This window comes from Aplysia californica, unplaced genomic scaffold, assembly GCF_000002075.1.
Source record: "Aplysia californica isolate F4 #8 unplaced genomic scaffold, AplCal3.0 scaffold00724, whole genome shotgun sequence".
In the NCBI taxonomy this organism is placed as follows: Eukaryota; Metazoa; Mollusca; class Gastropoda; order Aplysiida; family Aplysiidae; genus Aplysia; species Aplysia californica.
The window spans coordinates 266,999-282,709 of NW_004797994.1; the positions used below are offsets into that span (position 1 = coordinate 266,999).

General features: G+C 42.7%; 1 protein-coding gene across 1 annotated transcript; it reads left to right on the top strand.

Annotated features, from left to right (window-relative positions):
- The first annotated feature begins 399 nt into the window (after window positions 1-399).
- On the top strand, window positions 400-1,299 carry LOC106013216. The gene has a single exon (XM_013088325.1). It carries the CDS (start codon window positions 400-402, stop codon window positions 1,297-1,299), a length of 900 nt encoding a protein of 299 aa, XP_012943779.1.
- Window positions 1,300-15,711: the final 14,412 nt, after the last annotated feature.

Here is a 15,711-nt window from a genome sequence, read left to right on the forward strand (position 1 = left end):
TATGGAAAGGACAGTAGCTCTACTGTGCTGCAGAAAATAAGGAGAAAGGCTTGGGCATCACGCGCAACTAAATCAAACTTCGTTCAGCCACCTTATTGGAATCCTCTACTTGAGGAGCTGTGGCTACAGAAGAGAAGGTCAACAAGAGCATGGCATAGGGCGAAGAAATCGGATAAGGTATCAGACGAGAAGAAGAATACTCTCAGAGAGCGGATGAAAAGAGACGGGCGGCTTTTCAGGGAAAGTGCAAATGGGGCCAAGCAGGAACGGTGGGAGCAGTACGTGACCGAGGTGTCATCGGAGAAGGCGCTACACAAGTTCTGGAAATTGCACAGAAAAATGAAGGGATTAAGGAATGACGCTGGCTCTCTGTCTGTTTAAGATGAGAACGATAGGTTAATGGAGACAGATGAAGCAAAAGGCCGGGCTTTCCTTGAGAGGTACATCAAGCAGACTCACCAAGGCAACATGGAGGAGCGTGCTAACATCAGGGCAATTATGACGACTGCTGTGCCAGGGGTGCAGTATGGAGAGGGTGTCACAATACAGGACGTGAAACGGGTCATAAGTGGAACGAAGGATAGTGCAGCAGGGCCTGATGGGGTGAGATACAGCTATTTTAAGGATGCAGATGAAAAAGATCTACAGGGCATGGTGGAGGACTTCAACGAGAGTCTGGCCAAAGGCAAGATCCTAGAGGAGTGGCTACACAGCTACCTCATGCCTCTTCCTAAACCAGGCAAAGACCACTCCAACATCAAGGGATACAGAATCATCACCATGCAGAACACGTATGGAAAGATCCTGGAAAAGATTGTAGCCAAAAGACTGGCAATTTACCTAGAGATGAAAAAGCTCCTTCCAGACGGCCTTGGAAGCTACAGACCAGGGAAAGACACCTGCACAAACACGGCGGTGTTAGCCTATGATGTAGTTGAAGGGTTCCAGAGAAAGGAGGAGACAGCAATGGCTGCTATAGACCTAGAGGGTGCTTACAACCGAGTGGATTACGGCAAGCTCATGGATCTCCTGATGGAAATGGATGTTGACCCCTGGTTGATACAATGGATCTCCGAAGCTCTGTTTGAGAGGAAGGTGGTGCTGAGAAGTGGGCGATGGATGTCAGACCCAGTAGTGATTGCCTCAGGACTGCCACAAGGATCAGCATTATCACCGGTTCTGTTCAACATATATACATCCAAAATTGCCAGGATCGGTGTAAGTGGAGCAGGAAGAATCCTCACATTTGCAGATGATGTGATGATCTACGGAGAAGGTCGCGATAGGCTAGCAGTTTGACGGATGCTACAGGACAGGCTGAGCAAGGTCGCAGATTGGTGTGAGGAATACAATGCGGTCATCAATCCAGACAAGGCACAGGTCATCTGGTGCTCACTCAACAACCGTATTGTGAAAGATCCTACGCCTCCAATTGTGTTTGACCACTTTCTCATAGACAGACAGCATGAGCTGAAGCACCTGGGAATCACTCTGGACAGGACACTTTCGTTTCGAGGACATATTGACAATGTTGCTGTCAGGGCTCAGAAGGGCATCAATGTAGTGAAGACCTTGGCTTCAGCGGGAATTCAACAGAGAGTTCTTTTTCTCCTAATGCAGCTGGTGGTTCTGTCAGTCATAGACTATGGGCTGGGCATCCTCTCCCTGTCCAAGACTCAGATAGACAGGTTGGAGAGAGTACAGAATGCAGCTATGAGGGCCGTTCTAGGTTGCACAAAGAACACCCATGTTGTCTGTATGAGATACATCCTTGACCTGGCCAGCATCAGAGTGAGGCATAAGGTGGCACAGGCAAAGCTGTACTTGAATGTTTTGGGAGACCCGAGGCACTCTTTGCATGACAACCTGGGCAGCATCAAAGGAAACAGGATCAAACGGGGCAGCTCATGGGTGGCAGAAGCCGAAGACTCCTTGAGGAAAGTTTGTGGCAGCGATGAAATATGCAGTGGAAAGGAGTGGTTTGAACTGAGCCCCGATTGCAGAAGACTGGCCAACGTTCACATCACTATGTGCTGCTGTCATTAACGACAATGATATACGACAGTTAATTGAGGAGCATTCCAAGCCAGAGGACCCAGTGATCTATACGGATGGATCAGTCAGGAGGGGTGAGAGAAGTGGATGGGGTTTTGTGGTGTACAGTGGGAACAAAAAGGTTCATGGTATGTCAGGGGCCATAGAAAGAACAATTTCAAGCATGAAAATGGAGACTGAGGCCGTAACAAGAGCGCTTGGATGGCTTCATAATACAAGACCAAGAACAACTCATCTCATCATTGTCACGGACTCCAAGAGCATCTTGCGAAGGGTTGAGAAAGGGCTTCTTCGGAGTGAATGGATGAACCCAATACAACACTCATCACTTAGAGCCACCACGTGGATATTCTGTCCTGGGCACTCTGGGGTGAAAGGCAATGAGGAGGCTGATAGGCTGGCAGGCAGTGCTGTGGTTGATGGTGAGGTGAAATTTGACAAAGGAGAAGTGTTGAAGACTCTGGAGAAAAAGTTGCGGGATGATGAAGACAAGGAGACAGCATAACACCACGCAATCATTAGGATGCGGGAAATGGGGATGGAGAGGGGAGAAGGAAGAAAGGAACGATTGTCTGGAAAGGAAAGACGTCGCCATAATCAGACAGCCACCGGAACAATCGGGCTTTGGTGCTGGGGGGAACTGAGCACTTATGGACCTGTCCGGTGTGCAATGACGTTGCTGCCAAGGACAGGTAATACAGGTAATAAGCCCAAATTTCGTCCCTTGCCACCACATTGCATTGCACCACAAAGGGCCCATTACACCTTGAAACAAATTTTTTGTATGTTATAGAGCTGTGGTCCCAAAACTCTAATCCGCAATGAGCATCAATGCATTTCAGTATTTTCATAGTAAACCGTCTTTGAGGCATTCAAGACTGCCATTTCAAGTGAAATTAGCAAGAAAATAGCCGTCAAAGTTTGGTAACTTTTAATTAAAGCTGAAGGCTCGTATTCATTCTTTATTAAATATATAGATCTATATGTTCTTTTTTGCAGATCACTATTTTCTTCACCAAGTTCAAGAATTTTTAAAGTTTTAATTTGATAGCAATAAATCCATACACACAAAAACTGGCAAGAAACTGATTCCACCATGCTGCGACACAGTATACTATACTAGTAAAACCACCCGTTCTACAAACGGAATAATAATGAAGAAGTATTATGAAAGTTAAGAAGAGGAAAAAGACCGAAAACAAGAAAGAAACAAAACATAAATATTTTACCGTGAATTTATCCATGTAGCACCCCCTCTTGACTACCTCTAGCGGTAAGACTTCTTCCCCCTCTTTGAAGGCGTGGCATTTCCTCCTAAAGTTCCAGCTCAATTACTTTTTTTATAAAGAGTTAGGCCAGGGGCGGCTCGTCCATAGAGTACGGTCGTGCCCTGCCGCCCAAAAATTTTAGCGCACAACACCCACAAAGTGACAAAAAAGAACCTCTACAATCGACAATCCAATCAGTTTTCCGTACAAATTCCTCGCCAGAACCTATTCGTTCATTACAACATCTACAACAGCTCTACAACATCTACTACACCATATCAAGTTCTTGTGCTTCACCCAAGTAAAAAAAATAGTATGTTCAGTGGTGTAATCTATCTCGGAAAACCCTCTATGGGACGACCCAAACAACGATGACGTTTTGACCGAGTTTCTTAGTTCATAAATATTAATAAGGCGGCACAATCTCAATGTGCACAAGCCGAACAAAGCCCATAGAGGCAGTCTAAAAATAACACGATCTCAGACCAGTTCACGATAGCCTACACAATTCAACGCCCGTATTATGATAGCTTCGGAGCAATCCACCAGAGTGCTCCCAGCGATGTGCGATTGGTCCGTTCTCTTGCCATTTATATCTCTAGCCCCACCTCTGTAACCCTGAACTGGAGCGAGGTCAACATGACGTAATTAGGTCATTGTGTTAGAAGTTGGAATGGTGAAGTGGGGAAAGTTTTATTACTCGAGTGCGTATTCCAATGCAGGATGAATGGAGTTGATCGCAAATAAATTCAGTTCACCAAACAAAGTAACAAGAAGAGAGTGAATGAATTAAGTCCTCACCAACCCAAAAATATCAGAATAATACAATGAATAAAAAGTGGAGTGGCTTTAGTTACAGTCAGCATTAGCAAATTATACTCATTGTAGGCCTAGATTAGGCCTACTGTTTCTCCTGTCTGCTTTTTGGAACTGAGGACCCCAAGAAGTCTAAGACAGGTTTTACTGATCTTGTCCAATTGAAACAACGCTTTAAAGTCAAAAGTCACCAAGAGCGCACGTAAAAAATGCCGTTAAGTATCATACTTTCTGACAAGTAGACATAGCAGCTAGTCGTGGGTCATCGCATTGCAACGTCTCACTATAACTATAACGAACTGGTGAGAAAGAACAGGCACTTATTGTGTAATACGGGGCGCCCACTACGACTACGAGTCGCCCGACTCGATCGCTTCAAAAACAAACGTGCTTGTTTTCAGTCTCAGGCGATCGAGTCGGGCGATTGGCCCGATCCTGCCGTAGTGGGCACCCCGTATAATGTTATCTAGTGTATTCTGTTCTGTGAAACTCACAAACTCGCCCTTCACGGTCATGAAAAGGGTGATTTGTCGGGGAACAGGTATTTTTCGCTAACGCTATGCAGACTCTTCGACATGTTTTGCCCACTCTACAAAATGCATCTGCGTTTGACACCGGAATATTCCATGACCGTCTGAAACAAGGTGGTATTTACAGTCTCGACTAATTAGCGCAGTCTTCATTTGGAAAGGAGATATCCAGCTCTGTCTTGAAGAAATTCAGTCTGAGCACTGGGACGATAATTCCATCCACGATGGTATCCTGAATGTATTAAAGAGCGAAACATTTTCTCATATTTTTGCACTTTTTCAACAAAGTGTTCATGCACGTTGACGCTGTTTATGGGATTCTCTAACACAAAAGCACAACGCCCATAGCAACCTAACAAGCTCTAACACGTTTAAAGTAGCCGTCGATGAAATTAGAAACAGTATACGTGTTCTATCAACAAAACACACACAGAGAACCACGCTTCCATGAGACGCAGACATTACAACCCCAACGAAATTGCTGCAAAGCAGGCCTGTGACATAATAGTTACTCAACTTGTGACAGTTTCTTGAAGCAAAATAAAATCAACGCACTCTCAATCTGCAATTCCTCCAATTAATTCCAGGACTATCAAAAGTCGTTTCCAACAGTTCTTTTAGGATCATTTATAGAAATATAACTGTTTTGCTTAAAATCAAATTACAAACAGAATTAAAAGTATTACATTGCAATGAAATATGTAAATCTGCCTCAGTGTCGTATAATCCAGGGCCTTTATTCAACTCTGAAGGACTACAAATTCGAGACGACATTTAGGGAAGTATGCAAAATACCAGAAATCGCACTGACGTTTATGTCGATCCACAAGGACATCATTGACAGCATAACAACAATAATGGACGCTTTTGCTCCAGCAAAAAGAACGAAAGGAAAACTTCTTCTTCAAATAGATTTTCTCAAAACAGGTAGGATGAAGAAAACATCTAATTTACATGCCCTTGACTATCTTCAACCTGCTTTATTAACCAAATTGCCCCTGAGTTAGGCCTACATGCCAATTGTGGCTTCCTAGAAGAACCTAATCTAGATTCTATCTAGCCTAGATCTCTAAGAATTATAAAGACAGGCCAATAATTGAAAGAAGGGGCCTAGGCCCATAGATAGATATAAGTTTAGAAATTCACATTTTTAACAACCGACAGGCGTCACAGATGGCCTAGATTTCTAGATCAATTCACAGCAGGAAAAATACACTTTCCAGAATACTTTCATGATTCTTGATCTCGATCTGGATTCACAGGCAGTCTAGTTCTAGACTCTAGGTCTTTTCTCACAGCAGGAAAAAATCCACGTTCAATACTTTCATCATTCTTGATCTCGATCTAATATTCACATGTAGATCTAGATCTAGACCTTTTTTTTAGAATCTATAACGCACAGCAAGAAAAATCCACTTTCAATATTCAATAGGTTATCGAAATATCACAGATCTAGATTCTACTTTCATTTCATGATTCTTCTTGATCTCGATTTGGATAAAGATTCTAGATCTAGATTCTAGATCTCATCTAGACACCAAAAGCACAAAATACACTCATCCTTCGGCTTGCGCGCTAAATCCACTGCAGGAGAAATCTGCTTTCATTACTTTCATGATTTTTTTTTATCTTGATCTAGATTAGATATTAGATCCTGATATAGACCTACCCACGAACACACTGAACACAAAACATCCTTCCACTGCAGGAGAAATCTACTTTCAATGCTTTCATGATTGTTTCTCTTGATCTAGATATTAGATTTAGACATACACACACATGAGACTACACGCAGGGCGTAAACCGGGCTACGACTGGCTAAACCTTTGACTGTGACCCATGAATACATTAAGTAGGCCTACGTAAGGCTACTCTTGGCGCTTTCGACGACACCCTCCCTGTCACTCTCACCACCCTACCTCTGCAGTGCTTTCTGGACGCCTCTCTCTCTCTCTCTCTCTCTCTCTCTCTCTCTCTCTCTCTCTCTCTCTCTAACGAACGAAAAAGTCCCTTCTTTGTAACATGCATTACTACTTGATTCTTTTTCTCCGTCTTTTTCTTCTTGTTCTCCCCCTCCTTCTCCTCTAATTCCTCCTGCTCCTCCTCCGTCTCCTCCTCCTGCTCTTCCTCCTCCTCCTCCTCCTCCTCCTCCTCCTTCTTTTTCTTCTTCTTCTTCTTCTTCTTCTTCTTCTTCTTCTTCTTCTTCTTCTTCTTCTTCTTCTTCTTCTTCTTCTTCTTCTTCTTCTTCTTCTTCTTCTTCTTCTTCTTCTTCCTCCCAAACTCCACACCCGCTGTGAGAAGACGGTCAAAGGCGTGAGACCGAAACCGGGAATTCCCGTAAACCTACTTAATGTATAACTAAACATAAAATATCCTTCGGCGCAGTCGGCACTCCGCAGTGAATATACAATGTTGAAGCAAATGATGGCAATCGCTACACAAAAGGACTAAATTTAACTTAAAAAATGGGATTTCTTCTTACACATTTGATCTTACTGAAAATACAATTGTGCAACACTACGTTTCAATTTATGGGTACTGACAAAGTCTCATATTTTTTTCATTCGGTAGTTTCTGAGAATATACTGTTCGCAAAATTTGGCCTTAGCTCCATTAGTAGTAAGATTATGTTTTTCTCTCATGCTAATAAATATTTTAAAATGTAAATAGTTCTCCAGAGCCTTCCGACTATAGTCTACTTAATCTTCTTTCAAAGCAACATAAAAATATGGCCACTGTTTCACCAGCTGCATAAACAATCTCTTTCATAGACAGGAAATGCTTCACCTCATTACTTTTCAGAAAAAGACTATTTGAAACATATTTTTTAAATACAGAGGGAGAACACATCAGCTTGTTGTTAGGAACAGATTTTACTAAGAGATTTAATACTCAAGAGCTTGTTTATTTTCAGATATCACCCACCCTTTTGACAAAACAAAAAGTTGTGCTTATAATAACTTCATCAAGAGCTACAGGCAGACCCCAGAAATTTTGACATCAACATTCGTTTTCTGTTCCCCTGAAGGAGCATTACATTACATCATATTTGACCTTCGGGGCATTGACATGCCACAAGGAGAGGCAAAAACATTCATTTCTAGTTTTCGAGCGAGGGTGGCTGAACATCTGAGAAGACGCTAAACACTCATAGAAAATGCAAGTTCTTAGGTGAACGATTTCTTAGATGACACTGTAAGCCGAGAATCAATCGAGACTCATATTCCGGGCCAGTCGGTAAAATGGTCTACCCTTACTCTTAAATAACCTGACGTGACTCTAAGGTGGGCTTATTACCTATGACGAGCAAAGAGCGGCCAACCTTGACGACCAATCAAAATGGCATCCTATCCTATCATGAATCTGAAGGTTTTCGCTGATCCTCTCGCTCCTCCCCTTTACCTGTCCAACATCTATGTTGTTGTTGTTGTTGTTGTTGTTGTTGTTGTTGTTGTTGTTGTTAGCGATCAAGTAACATCTGAGCGTTAACTCTTCTGCATGATGCCATTCGGTAATAGCTGCATGTCTGTTCTAATTGTTGTTTTGAGGAGTAGAGGCAGTTAGATGTGTGGGGTAGCTTGGGAAGAAAACATCCCCTTAAATCAGTTGGTTTCTACAGAAGAACAGAAGATGTTCCACTGTCTCTGAGGGGTAGTCACATAGTGGGCAGGCAGCAGACTGCTTTACTCCAATTCGGTTGAGATGTTGGTTGAGGGGTACATTATGTGTTTTAAGTTGGAAGATTATGGATTGATCTCCCCTCCTCAACTCATTGATTGGATCTTTGACCAGTGGTTTATTCATGTGGCCATACATCCTCCTTCCTGTCGTACCTGTGGCCCAATCATTCATCCACTCTTCCTTGAGGTTTGACTTGATCATTTGGCAGCCGGTGGTGTAATTCCTAGGACTTTCAGGCTGGGGGAGCTAGCTCCTTTCTTTGCCAGAGCATCAGCTCTTTCATTTCCCGGTATCCCAGTGTGGGCAGGAATCCATTGTAGGACTACTCTGACGTGGTGCCTACTTATCAAATTATGTAGACTCCAAATCAAGGGCAATCTTTATTCACATCGGTCCCACTCTCAAGTGTCTCTAGTGTTGAAAGGCTGTCTGTAAAGATAACGATGTCTGTGGTAGCAAGTGGGTTAGTGTCAAACAAGTAGTTGATGTAGTTTGCTGTGTTGGTGATAGCCTGTTGTTCGGCAATGAAATTGGAGCAGAAGGACCCGCTGGAGTTAAAGACTTCTTTTTTTTATCCCACTGGGCAAGTTGGTCACTGACCCATATCCAGCGTTGATTGTCGCCTTAAAGGCAGATCCATATATAAGTGTATGAGTGGATCCATGTTGGTGGGTAGGAATCAATTGTTTCAAGGGCAGAATGTTTTAGTGCTACAGGATATGTGTTTTTCTTGCTCTTGTCCAAAAGTGTTTTCCTAATTTCTGGCTTTGCTATGGTGAGATGTGGTGGGAGAGTTGAGGGAACTCTTTCCAGAGGTTCTCGTCTTTCAGGGAGGTGATGTTTTTCTTGGAGATTGAGAAGAGTGTCAAGTACAGATTTTGTATTTTTTAGTCTTTGATTAGGTTTCCACTTGTCAACAAGGACTATATTAGGGTGGTTATTTTCTAGCCTTTTAGATCTTTCATATACTTCTAAAGCTGCCCGTTTTCTTCGAGTTTCTAAAAGTTCAATATTTGTGTGGATTTCACAGGCCGCAGTGGGTGAGGATCTCATTCCGCCAGAGATAAGACGAAGAGCTTGGTTTTGGATGGTGTCCATTGAGTTCTTGGTAGTTTTACTGCAAATGTTTTGTAGAACAAGATTATAATCAAAAACAGCTCTGATATATCCTAAATAGAGGCCTCTCAAGGTGTTCTTGTCTGATCCCCAGTTGGTACTGGCTAGTCGTTTGATGAGATTAAGTCTCTTCATAGCGTTCTTCCTAAGGTTGTTGGTGTGTTGTTTCAGGTTGAGCTTGCTGTCAAGTTGTACTCCAAGATACACTGGGTTATTCTCCTTTTTCAAGTTGGTACCATCTACATGTATTTTGAGAGGGATTTCTGTTGCAAGATTATAGCTTCTCGTAAAAACAGAGTAGACAGTTTTTTTCGCAATTTACTTTCATCTTCCATAAACGGCAATAGGTTCCTAGGGAATTTAGATCATCTTGTAGTCTTCGCCTGCTTATTGTTGTCGAGTTTCCAGTGTGCCAAAGGACCAGGTCATCAGCAAAAAGGGCTTTTTCTGCTTTGAGAACATCTGAAACATCATTGAGGAATGAGGTACAGCTGATAGAATATCCCTGTGGGAGTCCTTCCTCCAGTACTGCTTTTGAAGATAGGGTTTCATCCATCTGAGTCTGGATAAGTCTATCTACTGTAAGGAATGATTTAATCCAGGAGTAGGCCTACATGTTTCCCTTTATTCCCATGTTCTGCAGTTTTAAGAGTAGTCCCTTCCTCCACACTCTATCGTAGGCTTGTTGGAGATCCACAAACACATCCGTTGTCTGTTCCCCTCTTTGAAATCCGTCAATGATTTTCTGTGTAAGCCTGAAGAGCTGGTCTTCTGTCCTGCCTTTTGACCTGAACCCTGCTTGACACTGTGAGATCAGACCTGAAGACTCAAGCCACCAATAAAGAGAATTGAGGATTCTTTCACAGAGTTTGCCAATACAGGACGTGAGTGATATTGGGCGGTAGTTTTTAGGGTCATTTGCCTTCTTTCCTTTCTTTAAGATTGGGTTTATAGTGGCTAGTTTCCATGCTTTAGGCAGATTTCCCTCAGTCCATGTTGTTGTAGAGCTTAAGAAGTAGCAGTTTGGCTTTTTCACCAAGGTTTTGTAGCATCTCATTGTGTACTTTATCAGGACCTGGGCTTTTTCGCTTCTTCAGTTTCTTGAATGCACAGTCCAACTCTCGCTTAGTTAAGAAGTCCTGGAAGATACTCGGTGTCATCAAATCTTTCTCTTTTCCTTTCAGAACACTCAGTAGACCCCTGTCCAGGTCATTCCTTTTGCTGCTCTTGTTAATGGAGGCAAAATATTTATTGAAGTGTTCGGCTTTTTTTTTAACTCGCTGGTGAGAATTCCGGTTCCTGTGTGTAGTGGTTTGGGGTTTTCTTTCCTTTTTTCGCCAGTGAGGTTATTTAGAAGTGACCAAGCTTCACGTCCACCTTGATGTAAATTGAGTCCCCCACACTTCTGCGTCCAGGCTTCCTTCTTAGATTCCTTGGTGACAAGTTTAGCCTCTGCTACGGCCTTTTTGTATCTAATTTTTTCTTGTCCATATTTTTTTAGATATTTCTCATATATTCATGTCTGGCATCATTTTTAGTTTTTGTAGCTTTCTCCAAGCGCTCATTCCAAAAGGGTTTATAGTTAGTTCTGCACCCCTGTGGGATACTCTTCTTTGCAGCATCTAAGATGGTGGAGGTGAGTTCACTATTAAGGGCGTCTATACTTTTATTGTCTAGATCATCCAGTTTAACGGTGTCCTCAGCTGTTTTTCTGAAGAGATCCCAGTTTGCCTTCTTGAAGTTCCAACGGGTTTTTCTTTTCCTTTGTCTGTGTTTCAGTATACTGATTTTGATGAGAACGGGACGATGGTCACTAGATATACAGTCTAGCACCTCTTCACTGCAATTGTTGTGTAAATCAGCAGAGACCAGGGTGAGATCTGGTCTGTGGAGGGTCCCATGTCTCCTATGAAGAAGTGTTTTGGTCGAGTCCTCATCTTGAAGAAGGATGAGGTTAGAGGACAGACATAGTTCTTCAATCCTCTTACCTGTGTTGTTTTGGTAAGCATAGCCCCAAAGGGGGGAGTGTCCATTAAGGTCACCAGCTATGACCGTCTTCTTAAAGATAGTGCTCTGTTCCAAGAAGTTCAGAGTGTTACTTGGGGGACAATAGATGTTATTAAGTATGAGCTTGCTGTTGCCATACCACAGGGTGACTTTACGTGCGTCTGTGGGGTGCCAATTAAGGAGCTCTTCTTCACCCTGGATGTCATTTCTGATATAGGTTATAATCCCTTGGCAACCTTCACATTTACATGGATAAGGGGTATAGTGGGGCAGCTAATTGCAAAAATCGGCCGAATCATTCACATCGTCATACAAGCACCAAAATTGGCACACATATCCATTATGACATGTATATTCATAAATCGAACGTTTACCACGCAATTTTTTTCAAAATGGCCCCCATTTTTCAAGATGGCCGCCATTGCCAGTATGCGCAACCCTATACTATAATGTCGCACAGCATGAGGCAGTAGAGCAAATTATATGATTTTGGTGTCAAAATATATGTAATCAACCTTGAAGAATCCAAATTTGCATATGCTTACACGATAATCACCACCTTAATATGTTTTTAAGTAACATATAATAATTGAAGTGATTTTAAACTTCTATGATAGATTTAAAGAAGGTGCCACTAACCACAGACACTCAAAGGATCGAGAGACTCCATTCCCCGCCTACATTGGTCTGTCAGTGTTTGCAAAGACCAGGACGAAGAAGCTCGCACAGATGCTCCAGACAAATGGATTAAACGTATCCTATGATCGAGTGCTGGAGATGTCCGCCGAGCTGGGGGCAGGGGGGGGGGGATGCTGTTGTGTTTTAGTACATCAGAAATGGAGTCATCTGCCCCCTGGAGCTGCGAAGAGGACTGTTCACCACTTCGGCCACAAACAACATAGACCACAATCCATCTGCTAAAACATCAACGACATCTTTTCATGGTATAAGTTTATCGCTGTTCCAGCACCTCGCCTCTGAGAATGAGGGAGAACAGCTGGGGAAATTGCAAGTAAGGGATGTCATGGTGAAGACAGTCCCAGAACTTCCAGACTTTTAAGCGAACATCAAACCTGCTCATTTCACCAATAAGAGTCCATATCCTCCTCAAGTGACTAATATGACTCTACCGGACTCTAGGAGATTTTGAAACCACAGCAGACTAGTATACCCAGTGATGTTTATGTCACAGGATGAATGGAGAGTTTCCTGTAATAGAGCAATGTGGACTTTCCTTTCATACAAAATTTTCCCCAATTGTGTTTTCTTCTTGTCCAAGCCACAGACATTTGCCTGAAGAATATTGAAGTATTACGGCAGATATGCGAGAAAACAATAGAACACAACAAAGAATCCAACATCGTCTTTATTGACCAAGAGAAGGCTTTTGACAGAGTAAACCATGCAAAACTCTGGAAGACACTCGAAAAGTATGGCGTCAGAGGACAATTGTTAGATAATGTCAGAGCTCTATATACCAACAGCAGAAGCTCAGTAAGAACGAAGGAAGGAAATACAGACTGGTTCAAAGTAAGATCTGGAGTACGACAGGGATGCATTCTATCTCCCCTCCTGTTTATAATATGTATGGACACAATAACGCAAGAAGCAAACCAAAGCCCAGAAAGCCTAAATGAATTTCTGTTCACAGACGATCAATGTCTAATTCATCATGACCAACAAAGCCTCCAAAATCACACTTCCGAACTCAACAACACCTGTGAGAAATTCAACATGAAAATAAGCACATCAAAAACAGAAGTTATGAAAGAGAGCCGAAACCATAGTCCCCTGAACATCCATGTCAATAGTAAACAACTGAAACAGGTGAAAGAGTTTAAATATCTTGGCAGCACTTTTTCTGAAAACGGGTCCATAGACAGAGAAATAGAAATGCGAACTCAAAAAGCCAACGCTGTCACCTACCAGCTCGCACCCCTTCTTCTATCTCATCCAAACATCTCCATGGACACAAATAGACAGCTTATCACCTCAATATTCATACCAACATTATGTTATCAGTGCCAGACCTGGACCTGAAGCAAAACCCATGAAAGCAAAATCACCGCATGCGAAATGAAATGTCTCCGCAAAACCCTTAACATCAAAAGACGAGACAGGCAGAGAAATGAAGAAATAAGAGCAGCTATCGGCACTGAGTCCTGCCTGCGTTACATAGAAAGACAGAGGATAAAATGGTTTGCTCACCTGTTACGCATGTCACCTGACCAGCCAGCCTTGAGAGCCTACAACACCAAGCACTCAGGCTATAAAGGAAGAGGAAGGCCACGCAAAAGGTGGATCGAGGGTGTCAAGGAAACCCTAAGAAAACATAACATCACAACTGAAAGAGCTGCGGAGCTGGCCTACCACAGAAAACTGCATCTCCACTCGACGCTTAATGGCAACAGAGGATGAAAAAGTAAAAGTAAGTAAGTATAAGCTTGTCTTTTCCGTTACCTGTTGTAGGGGGTGTTTTCTTCTTGTTTTTTCACTTTCTCTGCTTTCTGATTTTCTTTTTCTTCCAATAACCATCCACCAGGCCAGCTTGGTTGCCCACTAAGACCTGGGGGAGACCTTGATTACCGAGGCGGCGTCTCAGCTCTTATGGGATTCTATCATTAGTGAATAGCATCTAAAACTGGTGGTTCTGTGATTTTCCTTCCATCTCGGGGTAGGCGATAAAGCAGTGGCTGTAGGTGCAATGCCACAAACAAAAACCCAACTCCATCACAGTGAGATTGTAAGAAAGATGAATGGGTATGTTGGTGTCTGTTGTATTATATTGAGGAGTTTATATAGTTTGAGGAGATAAAGAAGAGAAAGGCGCTATTAAGAGCACATAGTTGCTGTGTGTTGCTGAAATACAAAAATTATAATATAATAATAATAATACTAATAGTAATAATAATACCAATTGGAAGCTAGATTTCCCCCCCCCCCCCTCCTCCCAGAGCAACCAAGTCCTCTCATCCGAGAGATGGGGGCAGGGAAAGGCATGGTAGATCCCAGAGGGTTTTAATGTTGTCAACAAGCAAGACGCAAATGGTCTCTGCACCTTCTCCGCAGTCATAGGGCTCTCCGATAAGAGCATGCTTAATACATGTATGTAGCTGGGTATTCCCTACGTAAAGTCACATCCAGTACAGTGCTGACAATGAACCTCTGCTTTCCACCCCACCAATACCCGTCCCAACTCCAGGTCAGAGAAAGGTTGTCGATGGAGAGAAGAGAAAAGAAAAGTTAATAAATGTATTAAAGTAAAACAATAAAAACAATAAATAGAAAGAGTAAGAAACATAGTAAAGTAATATGTCTCTTTTCGGGGTCACCCCTTGACCCGTTAGCTTCCTCTTTTTCTTTTCCTTTCGAAGAGTACTAATCCCCCCCCCCCCCCCACCACGAAGAGGTGGGTCTATTTGGGGGGTCCAACATCTATAGCTTTCCATCTCTGACCGAGTTCCTCCGCCTCTTTCCTAATACACCATTCATTGTGTTGTGACCGCACCAATTAAAATTCGGTCTGTCTGGCAATAAATTTCGGAGTAGAGACCATTGTTGCAAAGGTCAGGGAAGAGTTCACAGTTCAATGTGATCCCATCTTATGCGGACTTGTAGGCCCTACCCAACCAGCTCAGGTGGAGAGCTCTCAGACGTGAGTGCGACGTTTCGGGAAAGCCAATGCATTGGCAAGTTTACACCTCAGTGTGATCATGTCTGGGGTAAACCATGTAACATTTCCAGAGTTACAACCTACATGTGAACACATGCTGACCTGTGATGCGATGGGCAGTTCAATGATCACAAATTTTCACTGCTTGGTTGATCAGCTACGCCTACCCAGGTTTTTGCTCCGTACATTCTGTCCCCGTGGTTTTATGCACCCCGCATAATTTAGCAAAATTTGATCATTTTTCGCATAATTTCTGATGATTTTCCTTCATCATTCTTTGAAAAAATTAACAGAATCACATAATTTCACATCATTGGGCTTAGTTTGCATAATTTTAGAATTTTTCTTGCATAAAACAACGGGGACAGCATTATAATCTGAAATGGGGAGGTCTTAGCCGAATGTAGCCCTTCAGGGACGGATCTTAGAGGTGACCTTTGTGTTGTAAAAATTCTGTTTTCTCAAAACAGCGGAATCTTAAGCAAACCTGGATCGTGTGCAGTGGGACCTTTGGTGGAGACTACTGTATTCTAAATGACTGAAGAAAACAAGACAAACACAAGGC

Excerpts from the sequence above, each read along its gene's own strand:
- LOC106013216 (XM_013088325.1), top strand. The coding sequence starts at position 400 with ATGGAGACAGATGAAGCAAAAGGCCGGGCTTTCCTTGAGAGGTACATC.